Source organism: Diospyros lotus, chromosome 15 (assembly GCF_014633365.1).
Source record: "Diospyros lotus cultivar Yz01 chromosome 15, ASM1463336v1, whole genome shotgun sequence".
Lineage (NCBI taxonomy): Eukaryota > Viridiplantae > Streptophyta > Magnoliopsida > Ericales > Ebenaceae > Diospyros > Diospyros lotus.
In genome coordinates this window covers 7,527,717-7,548,252 of record NC_068352.1, presented here as the reverse complement: position 1 = coordinate 7,548,252, position 20,536 = coordinate 7,527,717, and the positions used below count along the sequence as shown (strand labels likewise).

Here is a 20,536-nt window from a genome sequence, read left to right as displayed (position 1 = left end):
CTTCTAGAATTTACTTGTAACACAATACTTACTAAAGGGTAAGGATACCTTTGTGAGACCCGGAAGTAGATTCTACTCCACAAGGATTTTCATTCCTTGTTCAGACATATGTCCAAGTTTCTGATACCACACTGTTGTAGATCTTTCACTTGAATTATTTGAAGCAATTGATGTGTCTCCTTCCAACAAAGTCTCTCCATTCAACATATATAACCTCGCAGCCACATTTTCTCCCTTCATTAGTACAAGCGTTCCTCGAATCACTTTTATGATCATTTTCTCAACCATAATTTTGTAGTCAAGTTCATCCAATTGTCCAAAAGACAACAAGTTCTTCTTCAGGCCTTCCACATGTCGCACTTCTCAAACAGTGCGAACTGTACCATCATGCAACTTCAACTTGATGGTTCCAATACTAACAATCTTTAAGGCATGATCATCACAACTGTACACAGATCCTTCAAAGACCGGTTCATAATGATGGAACCATTCTCTTTGAGAGGTCATGTGAAATGAGGCTCTCGAATCAATGAGCCATACATCAACAAATCTTTTTCTGCCTTCATAAGTCGTCGCTACTTCACAACATAGTGCATCACCTTCACTTGAGGTACTTGCTACATTTCCTTGAGGATTGGAATCTTTCTTGTTCAAATTCCAAAAATCCTTTTTTAAGTGTCCCTTCTTGTCACAGTGGTAACACTTCAGGTTCTTCTTACTTCTTGACTTTGACCTACCATGATTTTGATTCCCATTTGAGTCACGTTCCGTCGATCTCCCTCTCACCACCATTAGTGCCTCTGCTTATTGTGAACTGGCCAATCTGTCTTCTTTATTTTTGTGTCGATTTTCTTCTTCCAGAATAGCAGCTGCAATATCATCAAAAACTAGGATTTTCTTAATGGAAGTATTTGTCAGATTGATGATGAGTTGATCATACAAATATGGTAGACCTTGAAGTATAAGTTTAGCACGTTCATTTGTTTCTATTTTCTAACCTAAAGATGTGATTTGAGAAAATAGAGTATTTGAAGTGTTGATGTGCTCTATTATCGAAGTAGATTCTGACATTCGTAGAGTATATAATTTTCTCTTAAGAAAAAAATTTTTGTGACATGTTTTGGCCTTGTACAATTTTGTTCCCAAATATCATTTGTCGTTTTCTTCTCTTCAATGCTAGACAACATCTCATCTGCTAGTGCTAGATGAAGATTTGCAATAGCATTCCCATCCATCTCATTCAACTTATCATTATCTGTGAAGTCACTCGGCCTATCGCTGATGGCCACTAGGCAATTATCTTTTCTCAAGATAGCCTTCATTTTCAACTTCCACAGTGAGAAATTTCTCCCGTTGAATTTTTCAATCTCAAGGTTTGTCGCCATTGCTTCTATCACGAACTTCTTTGAACAAAAAATTAGCTCCCACTATTTCATGTGAACAGTAACCATACGTATGAATAGTACCCTCGTATATGTGAATAGTACCTAATACCTTCAAACAGAGTGATTAATAATCTAACTTATTTTCAGATGTGGAGGATCCACTTTTATAGTGGCAACCACAAAGCATACGATAAGTAGATATATAAACACCCCAATGTAGGCTTTGGTACCACTTGTTGAGAAAATAACACCAGATTAGAGCAGGGTCACAACTAATAATTTGAGAAAAATAATGGACACATAGATTTTACGTGGAAAACCCTTAAACAAATCAGGGTAAAACCATGGGCAATGATAGAAGAATTCTCTATGAAAAATAATAAGAGTTACAACTTTCTCTATAGATTATAAGGAGATAACAATAATAATCTCTCTTGAAAATAGGAGAAAACATTCTAATATTTCGAACTCTATTTTTTTTTCTACAAATGGGATATTTGAGATGCTCAACAAATAAGCTGGGAGGAATATTTATAGGCTTCCCTTACATGTTTGGCAGCAAAGGGCGCAACCAATTTTGGCTGATGCCCTTTGATTTCTATTGGCTGCCCACTTTTTGTCTTTTTCCAAATTGGCTGGCCACTTTCCACTTCTTTCTTCATTCAATTTAAAGAGTGGCTGTTAGACCCACAACTTTTGACTTTCCAACAATCTCCCACTTGAAGATTTGGTTGAGGATCAATTAATCTTCACACCATTCTTTCTTCCTTACCATTCTTGTTGCTTATGTCTCTGCTAGGCCACTAGAGGATTGACTCCAAATAAACTTGTCAGAATTGACTGCCTTTGTCATGAAATCTGCTAGGTTGTCTTTAGTATGAATTTTCTACATATCCACTATTCCTTCCTCCACTTTCTCACAAACGAAGTGGTATTGAACTCGAATGTGTTTTGCCTTTGAATGAAAGGTTGGATTCCTTGTAAGATACAAAGCACTATGACTATCACAAAATAGAGAAATCTTCTCTTGTTCATGCTCGAGTTCCTCCAATACTATTTTTAACCATATTGCTTCTTTACTGGTTTGTATAGCTGCTACATATTGTGCTTTTATTATTGATGTAGCCACAACTGACTACAGTTTTGAAACTCAGCTTATAGTTCTACCAGCAAGTGCAAACACATATCTTGTGGTGAATTTGCTTTTGTCAAGATCACCTACATAATCTGAGTCTACATATCCTCTAGAAATAAAGTCTGATCCCCCATAACACAATGCAACATTTGTGGTCCCATTAATGTATATCAGGACCCTTTTCACAACATTCCAATGCTCTTTACCAAGATTCTTCATATATCGACTAACCATTCCCATTGCATGTGCAATGTCTAGTCTTGTACAAATCATAGCGACTACTGATGCATACGATACTCAAGACATCTCTATCCTCTCTACTTCACTGCTAAGACTCATAATTGAGGATAACTTAAAATTAACAGGAAGTGGGGTAGAAATTGGCTTACAATCTTGCATGTTGAAGTGCCGCAAGACCTTCTTCAAATAATTTTTCTAAGAAAGCCAAATATTCCTATTATTTATGTCTAACAGAGACATAAGCAACAAGAATGACGAGGAAGAAAGAATGATTTGAAGATTGATTAATTCTCAATCAAATCTTCAAGTGAGAGATTGTTGGAAAGTCAAAAGTTGTGGTTCTAGTAGCCACTCTTGAAATTGAATGAAGAAAGAAATGGAATGTGGCCAACCAATTTGGAAAAAGATAAAAAGTGGGTAGCCAATTTTAGCTGCGTCCCTTACTGCCAAAATTGGCCTCCCATTGCTGTCAAACGGGTTTTGAACGTGTAAGTGAGGCCTATAAATTGGGCTCCCCACCTCATTTGTTGAGCATCTTAAATTTCCCATTTGTAGAAAAAAAAATAGAGTTAGAAATATTAAAGTGTTTTCTCCTATTTTCAAGAGAGATTATTATTATTATCTGATTGTAATCTAGAGAGAAAGTTGTAACTCCTATTATTTTTCATAGTGAATTCTTCCATCCTTGTCTGTGATTTTTTACCCTGATTTGTTTAGGGGTTTTCCACATAAAATTTGTGTGTCCAATTATTTTTCTCAAATTATTAGTTGCGACTCTACTCTAATCTGATGTTATTTTCTCAACATTTATGTGGGGTAGTCTTAAAGTAACTTCTTTTTCAATATATGTGGGGTAGTCTTAAAGTAACTTCTTTTTCAATAAGTAAGATGGGAAAAGGGAACACATACTATGCAAGTGGAGATAAATAAAGATTTAAGTAAGCCAATAAGATTCATGTTTTTAGGATGCACGAGGCTCCTTTTCAGCCAAAAAAATTCATAAACATACAGTTATGTCATTATTATTATTATTATTATTATTATTATTATTATTTTTGCTCATCTAAAACCATATCATGGCCTTGATACACCACATTCTACCATTAAATAAAACTTTTTCTTTTCATCTGATAAAGATATTTTCATAGCTTAGTGAAATTGATGCCATTGCACAAGGTCAGATCAAAAGGTAGGTTGTTGATCCTAGTTGGGTTAAACTAATTTAAAAGAAGTTAAAGATAGGTCTAAAACTTAGTTTAAGTAAGGACTAATCAAATTGAGTTGGGTTGCTTCTTAATTACAAAATGAGGCAACTGCAAAATGTCATCATTATCTTTTCCCAAATATGGCAAAGGAAATCCTGGCAATATTGGGTGGAAAGAACCTTTTTTGGACAAGGATAGCAAAGTAGGAGATGAGGAAGGCATGACAGTGATTTGTCTTATTTAGTTGAGGTTCCTCCCTCTATCCTAATTGTATTTTGATTCTCTCCTCACTCTTCTCTATTTTCCTTTTTCTCTTAAACCTAGTATAAACCAAAAGTCTTGGAAAATGAAAAAGAGAAGGAAGTCTTCTAGATAGTGTTGGGAAGGCTATGCAAAACTTAGATAGATGTTCTTGAGTAATTAGGAGGGATGGTACAAGAAATTCCCATAAGGGAGCCTTAAGTTAGACATTTGAGATATCCACTAAGGGTGGGTAAGGGGTCCCTGATCCATTTTCAACCTGTTAACATTAATTAATGTGTTTTTATTTTTATTATTTTATTTTATATAATCAATAAAATTACCAAAAGGATACCAAACTTTTACCTTTGTTTCAATTTTATTACAAACTTTTGAATTTTTTAACAATATACTGAATTTTTATGTTTAGTTTCAATAATAAAATGAGCTTTCAATTTTTTCAATAATATACCTAATTTTATGTTTAGTGTAAATTAATATAAGGTAAATTACCCCGATACTCTTGTGGTTTAGGTCACCTACATGAACACCTTTAGCGGTTTGTAAAGGCCTTTATAATTTACTTTTTTTCCCCAAACACCTCCATCAATTTTTAACACTTAAAAATAAATAAAATAAAATTTAACTAATAGAAAATTAAAAAGTAAAAGAAGAATAGATCTTTTTGTTCTTCAAACAAAAAAGCTGTTGTGGAAGAAAGGTCACCACCAGCAACAACTACTAGGGGAAAGGGGAAAGAGAGAACACACATACACCTCCAACTACTTTTATTAAGGGAGATGATCAAAGTTCCCAAGGCTATAGGGTTAATAATGAGACTAATGACCATGTTGAGAAGGTTATGGATCTTCATTGACATTTAGAAGTAACTAAAAAATAAGGTTGAGGAAGAATATTGTCGTTGTAGTCGCTAGCAAAGAAGAAGACAACCTCATTAGTATATCTACCATTATCAATATAATTGAGGAGAGAAGCCTTAGCCTTAAAATCACTTCGGAGAAGGATAACAATGTTGTTGCTTAGATACCATCACTAATGGAGGAAAAGATTGTTGTTGTCCCTAATTGCAAAATAAAACTCTTTTGAGTCATCCTCTAAAAACCCTTCCAATTTCTCCTTTACTCTTAGTCTTCATCTCTCCTATTTGTGTCTTCATCTTATTTTCTCTTCTTTTTTTTCACTCAATTTGCTCAAAAAGACCATCAAAGTCTTGTTGTTGACCCTAGCCTTGTGGTAGGGCTCATTCTCCCTCAAAAAAGCTACTAGAGAGATTCATTATTCCCTTATCTTATCTTACTCACTCTCTTATTCCCCCCTCATTTCCTTACAATTGTTGTCGATGGTGGCCTTTCTTTTACCACAAATCTCATTTTGAAGAAAGGAACATTTTGTTCTTCTTGTTTTTTTATATTTTTTTAGTTTTTATAGTTAAAAATTGATAGATGGGTCTCTGTGCTAAAAATAAATAAATAAATAAATAAAAATAAGAAGACCTTTAGCTAGAGACAAAAATAAACTACAAGGACTCTTTGTGTAAAAACCTAAACTATAAGGGTTTGAAGACAATTTACCCTATTTTAGGCTAACTTATAGGCTGATTTATTTATGTTTCTCTTCCCTATGTTTACATGTAATTAGGCTAAATGGAAGGCAACTGCTTGTATATAAGCAATACCCTATGGAATGAATTCGTGTGTCTTGATTACTGTTCCTTCTAACCCAAAAAGGGAGGTCAAACAAGGGCTTACAATGGCAAGGAATGGACTCTGGCAACCGGTCCATCGAGGGACGGCTGACACCTGCAAGCACTCCGACGCTCAAGTAAGTAAATGAGTAAATGGGCAGAGTATCAGTGGGTTAGAGAAGAACATACCTTGGCTTTGAAGAAAGTTGGTTTATATAGAAGGAGGAGAGGTCATCTTACATGCATACGTCGTGTATTTGTAGGATGATAGGATGGGATATCCGGCGTCAATTGGGCTCCCAAATGGCGGCATGGTGCCAACGAGACCCTTATTAATGTGGATGGGATCTGTCATAAATGAGGATGGGATCTTGAGCGAGTGCGGGAGTATCCAACATGCGGCTGCAATGATGCTGTTGTAGGGTGGTGCAAGGCTAGGATCAAGCCATGGGCCGAGGAAGCTAGATTGGGCCCCCATTGAGTTTGATATGAAAAGAGGCCTCTTAATCAACTAGGAAAATCATTAATCCAAAGTCACCATATTACCCTCACCCAAGTGATGATCTAGGAAGGGTGTTAGTGAACACACCCTTGAGTGGGGATAACTATCATATGTATACACCTAATCTTCTAGCTTGGTCTAAGTTTAACTCAATGGTAATTTCTTGAATCTTAAATTCTTTAATTAAAGAATTAGATGAAAGTGTAGCATATGTTGATGACACATGAGAAATTTATCAAGAACATTCTCACAAGGGAATGTGTCCAAAGTACATGAATTGAAACTTGAATTAGCCAATCTCACACAACAAACTAGGTTAGAATTCATGTATCATACTAAATGTAAACCTATTTTGGATCCCATACCAATTTGTACTTGCAGGTGCACTAGCGAGGCTATTAAAGCTTTCATAACAAACAAAGAAACAAAGAAGGTACATTAATTGTTAATGGGATTAAATGTAACTTTTGCATTCATTCGTACATAAATTTTGAGCGTAGAACTATTGCTATATATTGGTAAAGTTTATGCTATGGTATCTAAAAAGGAAAAACAACAAAGTGCGGCTTTATCTAGAGCACCAATGATTGAAGCAACTGATATTTTACTCTTAGTAATAAAATGGTTTTGATAATGACTATATGAAAATCAATCTCTACAATATGGATTACATAGATGAGAAAATAACTTTTATAAAATGAAGCAAGGCATGGATTATGTAAATGAGAAAATAGCTTTTAATATGTGAATTGTGAAGTAAGGTATGGATTATATGAATGAGAAAATAAATTTGTAATACATGAATTTTGAAGCAAGATATGAAATCCTATAGAAGAAATATTGAGTTTGGTTGAGTGATATTTATTTTAAAAATATATTTTTGATAATCTCAACTTGCCTTCAAAAAAGATCAAAATGTGGATTTGTTAAAGTTTTCTATGTTTTCAAAAGGATAGTCGACTATGTGTTTCATTCTGTTGACTATGCCTTAGAATAGTCGACTATGCTGTTAAGGATAATCGACTATGTATAAGGATAGTCGACTATGCTAGTTTGATCTGTCGACTATGTGAGGCATCTGTCGACTATTTCTTAGTCTGTCGACTATCAAGTAAGGATAGTCGACTATGGCTTTTCATCTGTCGACTATTTTTGTTCTGTAAATTCAAAATTTTCTTCACATTTTCTCATCTGTCGACTATTCACTTGCATCTGTCGACTATGGTTTTTTTGTATTAAAAGATAGTCGACTATCTCTTTCTGTCTGTCGACTATGCTTAGCTTTATTTGATAAAATAGTCGACTAACCCATTTTCTCTGTCGACTATGTGTTTCACAGAAACTTATAACGGCTAGTTTTTGGCGCATTAAATGCTCGCCTAACCACCCACAACGGTCCAAAACTCAAACTTACCCACCATCAACTATAAATAGGTGGTTGAAGATGCATTGAAGGCTGCTGAAAACACATTGAATATCTTGAACGATCATGCCTTCACTGTTACATCGAGCTTTAACTTTTCTCTCTGTATTTTCATTTAAGAGGCTTTGATATTTTACTGTTATAGTACTTTTAAGCCTCGATCTTACATTTAAAGAGAGAGCTTGTAACTAAAAGTTGTACTCTTAGAATCTCCATTTCATTCTCTGTATTTTTCCTAGCGGTAGCTAGAGGGCCCATTAAGTTGGGAGGTTGTAAGTTCCCTAGTCAAGGACTAGAGGACCTGCTCGTATTGAGTAGGGGGTTTGAGAGTAAAGATTGGTTTTAAAATCCTTAGTTGATAGCTAAGGTAGTGGACTAAGCTTGGAAAGCTGAACCACTATAAATACGTGTCTTCACTGCTTTCCATATTTTTTCTTGCTTCCTTTGCATTTCTGTTTCTACTGACTTTGAATGTTCATTGATAAAATTCCATATTTACTCTTCACCATTTGAAAGTATCTTTACTTCTCAAAAGAAATCTTTTTTAATTATACCAATTCACCCCCCTCTTGGTGTGTGTCATATAAGTTCAATTCTATCAATTGGTATCAGAGCCAAGTTCCCTTGTTTTTATCGGTTTAACAACCTAGGGAAAAAGATCTTATCATATGGCTCATTTTGCATCATCATCCCAATCTGAGGGTCTAAGCACCACTCGTCCCCCATTCTTTGATGGAACTAACTATAATTACTGGAAGACAAGAATGCAAATTTATTTGATGCAGGATTCAAGCTTAATGCAAGCAGTTTATAAGGACATCAAGTTAGCTGACATGGAGAAAATTGAGACCTGGACACCAGAAGAAAGAAGAGATATGGAGATTAATGCTAAAGCCATGAATACTCTTATTTGTGCACTGAGCTCAGAGGAATTCAACAGAGTGTCAACGTGCAAAACAGCTAAGGAAATTTGGGACAAATTAAAGGTAACACATGAAGGAACAAATCAGGTAAAAGAAACGAAAATCAATCTTCTTGTCCATGATTATGAATTATTTTCTATGAAAGATGACGAATCCATAAAAGATATGTACACTAGATTCAATGACATTGTTACTACTTTAGAGGCCTTAGGTAAGACATTTACAAATGGAGAAAGAGTTAGAAAAATTTTAAGAAGTTTACCTAGATCATGGGAATCTAAAGTCACTGCCATAATAGAAGCAAAAGACTTAGATACACTTCCATTTGACAACTTGCTAGGTTCTTTAATGACACATGAAATAATGATGAAAAGAAATGAAGTTGATGATTCCAAGAAAAACAAAAATGTAGCATTTAAAATTGAGGATGAAGATAAAAACTCTCAAAGTGAAGATGATGATTTTCACTATTAGCTAGGAAATTTAGGAAATTTATGAAGAAAGGTAGGTTTAATCAAAGGAGAATATTTCGGAAAGAAAAAGATTAAAAAGAGTCTAATCCAACTAATGAGCTTCGATGCTTTGAATGTAAGAAGCTAGGTCACATTAGAAGTGACTGCCCTCAACTGAAAAAGATGGATCGCAAGGAAAGAAAAATGAAGAAGAAGGCTCTAGCTGCATGGGGTGAAGAAGAGCTCTCATCAAGTGATGAATCTCAAGATGAAGAAGTTGCCAACATTTGTTTTATGGCCAACACTGAAGACGAGGTAAGCTCTCAGCATCTAAATTCAATTTCTGAATTTACATTTGAAGAACTTCATGATGCATTCAATGATTTGCTAGGTGAATGTGAGCATATGAATGAGAAAAATAGTGTTTTAAAAAGAGAATTAAATTCCTTAGAAAATAAGGTAAATGATCTGAAAATCAAAATAGGAATGTTGGAAAATGAAAGAGACAGTTTATATACTGAAAAGAAAAATCTCTTGAAAGAAAACAAAGACATGAAGGAATCTTTAGAAAAATTAGTTGAAGGTAAAAATAAACTAGAGATGATACTTGGAGCTCAAAGAAATTTTGGAAATAAACAAGGAATTGGATTTGATCCATTTCAAGCAAGCTCCAGTAAAACAATGTTTGTTAAAGCATCAAACCAAAAATTTATTCAAAGAAAATCATCTTTCAAACCAACGTTTTCAAAAAGAGGTATTAACTGTCACTATTGTGGAAAAGATGGTCACTCAGTCAACAAATGCTTCATACGAAATTTTCCTCAAAAATTCAAACAAGTTTGGGTTCCTAAAGATGTAGTATCTTCTAACAAGTATGGACCCAAGATGATATGGGTACCAAAGGGAACAACATGAATGATTTCTTGTGTAGGCTGCATTAGTTTCAAATGATTCAAGGAGCAAGTGGTTCCTTGACAGTGGGTGCTCTAGGCACATGACAGGAGATCAAGATCTTCTCAGCAACATCGTTTTCAAGGAAGGAGGTAAGGTTTTCTATGGTGACAACTCTCAAGGTAAGATCATAGGTATGGGCTCTATTTCTTTTGAAAACATTACATTAGAAAATGTATTTCTTGTTGATGGTCTTAAACATAATCTGATTAGTATTAGTCAACTGTGTGATTTAAGTTATGAAGTTTGTTTTGATGCTAATTCTTGTAAAGTTGTATGCTCCAAGACAAAAGAAACAAAATTAAAAGGAAATAGAATAGGAAACATCTATCTCACATTTCTAGAATCACCAAAAATGGAGAACTGCTTAGTTGCAAATTCAACTCAAAATTCCTAGTTGTGGCATAGTAGGTTAGGGCATGCTAGTATGAACCTAATAAACAAGTTAGTAAAACATGATCTTGTTATTGGATTGCCTAAGCTTAAATTTGAAAGAGATCACATTTGTGGCACTTGCATGAAAGGCAAGCAAATCAATATTTCATTCAAACCAATAAAAGAAGTATCAACATCTAGACCTCTAACACTACTTCACTTAGACTTGTTTGGTCTAATGAGAACTCTAAGCTTAGGAGGTAAACAATATGTTTTGGTAATAGTAGATGATTATTCTAGATTCTCATGGGTTATCTTTCTTGCATCCAAAAATGAAACCTTTAAGTCATTTGAAATATTTAGTAAAAGAATTCAAAGAGAAAAAGGTTTTTGTATTTCAAAAATAAGAAGTGATCATGGAGGAGAATTTGAAAATGAATCTTTCAAACTGTTTTGTGAAGAAAATGGAATAGATCATAATTTCTCTTGTGCTAGGACTCCCCAACAAAATGGTGTAGTAGAAAGAAAGAATAGATCCTTACAAGAAATGGCTAGAACAATGCTTTGTGAAAAAAATCTTCCTAAATACTTTTGGGCAGAAGCTGTGCATACTGCCTGCCATATCCTTAATAGAGTTTCAATGAGACCATTATTGAAAAAGACACCATATGAATTATTTAAAGGAAGAAAGCCTAACATAAGTCATTTCCATGTCTTTGGTAGTACTTGCTATATTCTCAATAATGGAAAAGAATCACTAGGTAAGTTTGATGCTAAAAGTGATGAAGGTATATTTTTAGGATATTCATCTCAAAGTAAAGGTTATAGGGTATTCAACAAAAGAACCTTAGTAGTAGAAGAAACAATTCAAGTAATAGTTGATGACATAAGCATTGGGGTTCCAAAACCTAGAGAAGATGGTGAAAATGATGTAACTCAAAATTTTGAAAGGATTTCAATAAGACAAAATGAATCTAATTCTCAAGAAAATGATCCATTTGAAGAAGAACAAGAGCAGCAAGTAGAAAAAGAACCAACATTTCCAAGAGAAAGGAAATATGTCAAAAAGAATAAAATCATAGGAGATCCATCCAAAGGCATTAGAACTAGATCTTCCATTAGAAATGAATGTCAATTTGCTGCCTCTCTATCTCAAGTTGAACCCAAAAATATCAAAGAAGCTCTTGAAGATGAAAATTGGATTATAGCCATGCAAGAAGAATTAAATCAATTTGAAAGAAATGGAGTTTGGAAATTAGTGCCAAGACCAAAAGATTATCCTATTATAGGCACAAAATGGGTATTTAGAAATAAGATGGATGAAAATGGAGTTGTAACAAGAAACAAAGCAAGGCTAGTGGCTCAAGGTTATAGCCAAGAAGAAGGTATTGACTTTGATGAAACCTATGCCCCTGTTGCTAGATTAGAAGCCATTAAGAATGTTGTTAGCATTTGCTTGTTACAAAAATTTCAAGCTATATCAAATGGATGTTAAGAGTGCTTTCTTAAATGGATATATTAATGAAAAAGTCTATGTAGAACAACCCCCTGGTTTTGAAAATCACAAGTATGAAGATCATGTGTTCAAATTGTCTGAAGCTTTATATGGTCTAAAACAAGCCCCTAGAGCATGGTATGAGAGACTTAGTAAGTTTCTCTTAGAAAAAGGATTTAAAAGAGGCCAAATAGATACAACCTTATTTATAAGAAGTCATGATAAGGACATCTTATTAGTTCAAATATATGTAGATGACATCATCTTTGGATCTACAAATAAATCTCTATGTGATCAATTTGCAAATCTTATGCAAGGAGAATTTGAGATGAGTATGATGGGTGAACTTAAGTACTTTCTAGGATTACAAATAAAACAAGAAGAAGAAGGTATATATATTTCTCAACAAAAGTACATAAGAGATCTTCTCAAGAGGTTTGATGTTCAAGATTGTAAACCTATGGCTACACCTATGAGTAGTTCTCAAAGCCTAGACAAAGATGAGTTAGGCAAGGCTGTGGACAACAAGCTTTATAGAAGCATGATTGGCTCTTTGTTATATCTAACAGCCAGTAGACCTGATATTATGTTTAGTGTGTGCTTATGTGCAAGGTTCCAATCCAATCCCAAAGAATCTCATTTAAAAGCAGTTAAAAGAATCTTGAGATACCTAAAAGGAACTGCAAATCTAGAACTATTTTATGCAAAATCAAATATTTTTGATCTAATAGCATACACTGATGCAGATTATGATGGATGTAAAATAGATAGAAAAAATACAAGTGGTTCATGTCAATTCTTAGGAAATTGTTTAGTATCTTGGTCAAGTAGAAAGCAAAATACAGTGGCTCTATCATCTACTGAAGCTGAGTATGTAGCAGCTGGAAATTGTTGTGCTCAAATATTGTGGATGAAATACCAAGTAGAAGACTATGGCATAAGACTTCATAACATCCCAATAAAATGTGATAATACTAGTGCTATAGCTTTAACAAAAAATCCAGTGTTTCATGCAAGAACTAAACATATAGAAGTAAAACATCACTTCATTAGAGACCATGTTCAAAAAGGAGACATAAGTCTTGAATTCATAGATACAAATCATCAAGCAGCAGACATCTTTACAAAACCTCTTGATAGAGAAAAGTTTGAATATTTTAGGAGTGATCTGGGACTAATTATAACATGAGTAAGTGTGTGGTAATTGATTTCTTTTCTTGCTCCTGTTTATATATATATTTGATACGGCCAAGATTCAAATATGTCAAATCAATATAAAATCTATTGACAGAATGCTTTCAGGCCAAAATTTATATGTGATGTTTGGGGCACATCTCTGCAAATTAATCTGTTTAAATCTTAAATATAGTCGACAGCATTTGTGCTGTTGTCGACTAAGATGTTGTGAGATTGCTAAGATAGTCGACAGAAGGCTCAGCCTAGTCGACTATGCGCTAAGTATAAAGCAAAAATCAGTCGACAGCTTCATTGTATCTGTCAACTATTCCTTCAGTTCTTTTAATAATAGTCGACTATACCTCTCTCATCTGTCGACTATCATATCCCGCCTATTTAAAGAATAGGCGACTATCGGCTTTCTTAAACCCTAACTTCTCCCTTGTGGCCGATTTGCTCTCTCCTTCTCTCTTTGAAAGTGTCAATTTCCATCTCTTCTTGGCATTACCGATAGCCCATCTCTTTCTTTAAAGTGCCAAAGCTCTCAAAATCACCCGCTTCTACTCGACTACATTCGGAAATCATTTTCTCGGTCATATTCCGAGATCTCTCTTGCTCTCTCTATCTCAAGTTTTTTTAATGGCGCGTACCAAGAACTCGGATAAGGGAAAAGGAAAAGGAAAAGAGAAGGTATCTAGTTCTTCAAGCCGTCCTCCATCTCAACCGAGGCCTCAACTTCAGCTTTTCATTTCTGAGGGACAACAAGAAAGGTATTCCATTCATTTTGAGTCCCGCGAAGTTCTTGTCGGTCGATATTTGGATTTATCATTTCTAGACACCATTGGTTTTCCATACATTCAAACGTTTAAGGATTTTGGTTGGTGGGATTTTCTAACAATTCATAGATGCATATATGAAGATGCAGTTAGGGCTTTTTATTCCAATGCTGACAATACCTATCACAAAAGAAAGTCGAATAAAAAGTTTAGGACCAACATTGGGGACTCTCATATGGAAATCACTTTGACATTAATCCACGATCAGTTTAAAATTCCTTTAGAAGGAGAAGAGTATGCTTCTTGGACTCAAGACTTTGTGTAGGCTAGTAAAGAAGTCATAGGAAATGACTCTCTTACAACTAAAATCACTGACACGTCAAGTATGGACTTAAACACTAGGATTCTTCATCTTATTTGTTGTTAGATGATCTACCCTAGAAATGGAAGCTTCTCTCTTGTTACAAGACTTGACTTATGGCTACTCCAATGCATTAAGGCTAAGAGAAGGCCAAATCTGTGTTTACTAATGATAAATCTGATGATAGACTCATTTTCCACCAAAACTAGGTCACTTCCCTATGGTATGACAGTCAGTGTTTTACTGGATAGTCTGGTTGGGAACATGGACAGTGCTAGAAAAGTATATCTCAATCTCTCTCAACATATAAATGACAAGACACCCATTAGAATTGGCTATGCAAATAAAGATGGTGAATGGGTTAAAGCTGACAAACCTGAAACCCCTAGAAAGAAGAGAAGATCAGAAGGACCATTTTCATCTCATGAAGATCCAGTGGTTCAAGGTATGGCAGATCTCAAATTAGATATCTCTAGAGTTGAAGCCAGTCTGCAAGAATTCAGAGAAGAAGTCAGGATAGATCTACAGAGTCTTCATCAGCAGCAAGAAGATCTATCGTCTCAGATGGGGCAGCTTATTCAGATGCTTTCCTTTCAGTTTCCTCCACCTGCTGCATCTCCATCCATTCCATCAGTTGCTTCTCCTTCATCAGCTCAGTCTTCTCCTTCTTCCATCTCTCCAGATGTTTAGATGATGCCCTCATCATACATTCCACTTTACTTTTGCCTTATGTATGCTTATTTTAGCAGCTTTACTAGTTGTTTTTTGTTCTATGGTTTGTTGAACTCAAGCATCACTTTATGAATGAATGTTTTGACATTTTTCTCTTATTTAATGTATGTTTCAATCTAGCTGAATGGTTTAGTTGAATTTCTATGTGCAGCTTGGTTTAAGGGGGAGCCTTAGTGTGTTTCAAAAAGGGGGAGTATTTTTTTTTATTTGATATTGACAAAAAGGGGGAGATAAAATGATGAATTGATTTTCATAATTGTTCATAGTTGTTTTGTCATCATCAAAAAGGGGGAGATTGATATTTTACTCTTAGTAATAAAATGGTTTTGATAATGACTATATGAAAATCAATCTCTACAATATGGATTACATAGATGAGAAAATAACTTTTATAAAATGAAGCAAGGCATGGATTATGTAAATGAGAAAATAGCTTTTAATATGTGAATTGTGAAGTAAGGTATGGATTATATGAATGAGAAAATAAATTTGTAATACATGAATTTTGAAGCAAGATATGAAATCCTATAGAAAAAATATTGAGTTTGGTTGAGTGATATTTATTTTAAAAATATATTTTTGATAATCTCAACTTGCCTTCAAAAAAGATCAAAATGTGGATTTGTTAAAGTTTTCTATGTTTTCAAAAGGATAGTCGACTATGTGTTTCATTCTGTTGACTATGCCTTAGAATAGTCGACTATGCTGTTAAGGATAGTCGACTATGTATAAGGATAGTCGACTATGCTGGTTTGATCTGTCGACTATGTGAGGCATCTGTCGACTATTTCTTAGTCTGTCGACTATCAAGTAAGGATAGTCGACTATGGCTTTTCATCTGTCGACTATTTTTGTTCTGTAAATTCAAAATTTTCTTCACATTTTCTCATCTGTCGACTATTCACTTGCATCTTTCGACTATGGTTTTTTTATATTAAAAGATAGTCGACTATCTCTTTCTGTCTGTCGACTATGCTTAGCTTTATTTGATAAAATAGTCGACTAACCCATTTTCTCTGTCGACTATGTGTTTCACAGAAACTTATAACGGCTAGTTTTTGGCGCATTAAATGCTCGCCCAACCACCCACAACGGTCCAAAATTCAAACTTACCCACCATCAACTATAAATAGGTGGTTGAAGATGCATTGAAGGCTGCTGAAAACACATTGAATATCTTGAACGATCATGCCTTCACTGTTACATCGAGCTTTAACTTTTCTCTCTGTATTTTCATTTAAGAGGCTTTGATATTTTACTGTTATAGTACTTTTAAGCCTCGATCTTACATTTAAAGAGAGAGCTTGTAACTAAGAGTTGTACTCTTAGAATCTCCATTTCATTCTCTGTATTTTTCCTAGCGGTAGCTAGAGGGCCCATTAAGTTGGGAGGTTGTAAGTTCCCTAGTCAAGGACTAGAGGACCTGCTCGTATTGAGTAGGGGGTTTGAGAGTAAAGATTGGTTTTAAAATCCTTAGTTGATAGCTAAGGTAATGGACTAAGCTTGGAAAGCTGAACCACTATAAATACGTGTCTTCACTGCTTTCCATATTTTTTCTTGCTTCCTTTGCATTTCTGTTTCTACTGACTTTGAATGTTCATTGATAAAATTCCATATTTACTCTTCACCATTTGAAAGTATCTTTGCTTCTCAAAAGAAATCTTTTTTAATTATACCAATTCACCCCCCCTCTTGGTGTGTGTCATATAAGTTCAATTCTATCAGCAACTACCTTGACTTAAGGGGCAGAGCCAGTATAGGCCCAGTTCGAGCCTTGGCCTTGGCCCGCACTTAGACAACTCATTCCCTCTCTTGCTCAAGCACCCACTGCCAGCCGCCGCCCACCTCCCTGCCCTTCTCCCTCTCTTGCTTCACTCGCTATCGGTTGCAAGCTGTCTGCCTACCAGTCTCTCGCTCTCACTCGCTCCCGCCTCCTTGCCTCCGTTAGATGACTCGGATCATCCCTGAGTTGCTCGCCTCGCTTGTCCTCCTCTGTCGCTCACCAGCACTGCCTCGGCCTCAGCCTCACTCTTGTCACCTCACCAGTCACCCCTGGACCCTTCGCCCTCAGTAGTCACTCACCCTCGCCGACCATCGGCTCTCCCCTCGATCTCTTACTTGCTACCTCTTTGGCTCTCTTACTCTATTGCTCATTGGCGTCGCTGCCTCGGTCTCGTCTCTTCGAGCCCCGACTTTCCGTCGCTCGCCCCCACTGGAAAAATTGCCTAGCTCTGCCCCTGCTTGGCTTCATCTAGAGCATCGATGAATGAAACAACTACCCTAGTTCATAAAACCAATGTTGGTCTTTGCTCCAACCCCTCATAAAATGAAAAGAGTGTTGTGACTATTGTAAGAAAATTGGTCATACGAATGACAAATGTTTTGAGATTGCGGGATATCCAGTAAATTGGAAATTTGGAGGCAACAAATCAAAAGTGCAAAGTGAGTCATTGAAGATCTAAAGCCTTTATAAACATTCACCTTTTACAATAAATGCATCTCAAGAGTGTGATGAAAGTGCCTCAAATCCATCTCTTATTATGGGACTAACAAAAGGGCAATACGATCAAATTATCTTGCTTTTAGGTGGTAAACCTACTTCTACTCATTCTGGCAATCTGGCTGGGAAAACACTCAACTCAACTTCTCCTTGAATCATAGATGGTGTTTCAGTTCACATGACCCCTTGTCTTTCTAATCTAATTGAAAAGAGTACCTATTCTTAAGTAAAAATTTACAATGTTTACAGGCCCAAACAAATCACACCGGCCCCCCTAAAATTTAAGCTCAACTAGTTTACAAAGTAAACTTAAAAGTACAACTTAGATTTATTTATTTAAGCATATAAATAAACCCGAACGAAGCATTCACAAGCGACCTTATTACTTTCAACTTTACTTCCCATTACCATCCCTGCTGATCAGTGGTGGTTTGAATCAAGCTCGTGTTCTTTAATGGCGACTAGAGATCTTTCTTGGGCAAGGCAAAAGAACTTGGTCTCAATTGGTTGCCTGAGTGATGGTTGTCTCTACAGTGGTGGCAGACTGATGTGAAGGGTTATTGCTACATTGACATTCTCTTGTTGGCTTAATTGGAAATAAGACAGAGTCAAGTCAAAAGTTTTATTTAATAAAATAAATAAATATGTAATAATAAAAATTTTGGATTTAACTTTATGCCAAAAAAATATTTAAAAATTAGAAAGACAAAACATAACGTAATAATGAACTTCTATCAAGTAATATTCTTTTGAAAATGACAAAAAATATAATAACTCAATATCCGGTCAAAATAAATTTAAAATAAAATAAGAGGCCGTATACAAAACACAAGCCAAATCATTTTTGATATTAAGCACGAATTGAACATAAAAAATTAAATTAAATTAACTATAGCACAAAAATTATAATAAAATAAAAAAATAAAATGAAAACTATAACATGAGATTTTAAAGTGATGTCAAATATTTTTGTTTTTTTTTTTAAATTACATGGCCACAGTACTCGACCTCATCGCATCCACCAGGACTTTAAATAATAATAATAATAATATTATAATATTATTATTATTATTATTATTATTATTATTAGATAACTTAAGTTTTGAGCTTTGTCCCTATTAGTTTTGGAGACGGTCGTGGTCTTTCCCAATTTATTGATCGGGTAAATTTGGATGGGGTCACAGTCTATATATACATAAAATAAGACATTTAATTTACACCTCTATATAAAATAAATATCATCAAAAGAATTTAATTCCTGATACTTCTTTTAAAACTCTTACATATTTCATCAAGTCACGCTCGGAGCGTCATAATAGGATAATAAGTGGTTCACGAAATGGCAAAAAGAAAGGTCAAGTCATGCACGCCAGGATTACGAGTGGAATCAACAAAACCCACGCACTAAAAATAAACAACGGGATGCCTCAAAGATTCGATTTTTATTTGTATTTTTCTACAAGGAGATTGGATTATTTTAACTGTTGATTGAGATAAGACCACTTACTGTACTGGGTCCTTCCAGTCAAGTGACGTAAGACAAACCCAAGGTCTTTTGCTGAGTGAGAACAGGGGGCCAAAAGAAGGAAATCAAATCATATATTTGAAGCATGGATCCGAACAATGAAAAATAATTGTAAATTGAGAGACCCAACCAACCATCATACGCGATTATTAGGCACTTTATAATTTCAACAGTTATCCCACTAACCAAGAATCCTGACGAAGTAAATACCTTGACGGAGTTGAAGCATTCAGCCGGAACGGAATCGCGAGAGGAAGAAGAAGAGAGGAAGTAAGCGGCGGGGGACCTGGGCTCCACCATGAACTGCTTGCAGAACGGAATCCAGTGCTTGGCGAAGCGAGACGCCTCCAAGAGAACATAGAAAGTAAGTTCGGAGCCTGCGTCGTCGGAGACGTACACGCTCAGCTTCTCCGGCGGGTAGTCGTACGCCATCACCGATAACACAGTGTTCACCACCATCGCCGGCGGCTCCATGTTCGGGTCCGCCGTGCACACGAATACGTCCACTCCCGGGAGCTCGTCATCCTGAAACCTACAAATATACAGAATAGAATATTCAATATATATATAGAATATATACATTTATATATTTATTGAGAAGAGAGATCATCACCTCTGGGAGAGCCTGTTCTTGAAGGTGCGGCGATAGGTGGGGTTCCAGCGAAGAGATTGGGATAGGAGCCAGTAGAAGCCGAACCAGAGCTCCGCCGCAAAGCAGAAAATCCAGCCCACAAACCCGTCTTCTTCCCATGCCGGGATGTTTGTGGCTCTGTATGTCAATATGGAAACTATACCCACAAACACTGATGCCACAAACGCTTTGTATATCGCCCTTCCCTTCCCTCTGCTTGTCTCGAACAATGGAACGTACTCACCCTTGCTTCCCATCTCTCTCTCTCTCTCTCTCTCTCTCTGTATGCCTCTATACGGAACATATATATATATATATATATATATAACAATTACATCTTGTGGTCTTCTTTCCCTTATCATCTACCTACGATGTACAAGACAAAACAATAATTTTTAAAGAAATAATAATATTTTAACAACTATATATATATATATATATATTTTTAAGAATCATACCTAATCTTTCATATAAATTGAAAAATAAATAGAATATGAAAATCATTCAAAACAAAATATTTTTTATTGTATTTGTTAATTTTATTTAGAAACTTCTTATATTAAATTTTTCAGATAAATTTATCTCTTCCCTCATTCAGATAAATTATCTTGATATAACTTTATTTTAATTATTTTAACAAATGTTACTCAAATAAATAATAATATTTTATAATTATAAATTGTTGAGAATGCCTTTCATCCAAATTTAAATAATTCAACTCAAAATGTGGTACGCAAATAAGATTTGTATAATTTGAATTTTGGATTTACAATTGTTCTTCATTAGTAGTTGCATATTTGATTT

The 20,536-nt window shown here is 35.1% G+C and overlaps 1 protein-coding gene across 1 annotated transcript in view; it reads right to left on the bottom strand.

Moving 5' to 3' along the window:
• The window catches only part of LOC127791399 (cellulose synthase-like protein E1), a 41,735-nt gene extending 21,711 nt beyond the window's left edge, over positions 1–20,024 (bottom strand). The window contains exons 1-2 of the mRNA XM_052321263.1: positions 19,715–20,024; positions 19,312–19,633 (exon numbers count right to left, since the gene is read on the bottom strand). Of these exons, the coding sequence (XP_052177223.1) occupies positions 19,312–19,633; positions 19,715–19,989 (597 nt within the window). The 5' untranslated portion in view covers positions 19,990–20,024. The remainder of the gene's footprint in view (positions 1–19,311; positions 19,634–19,714) is intronic.
• Positions 20,025–20,536: the final 512 nt, after the last annotated feature.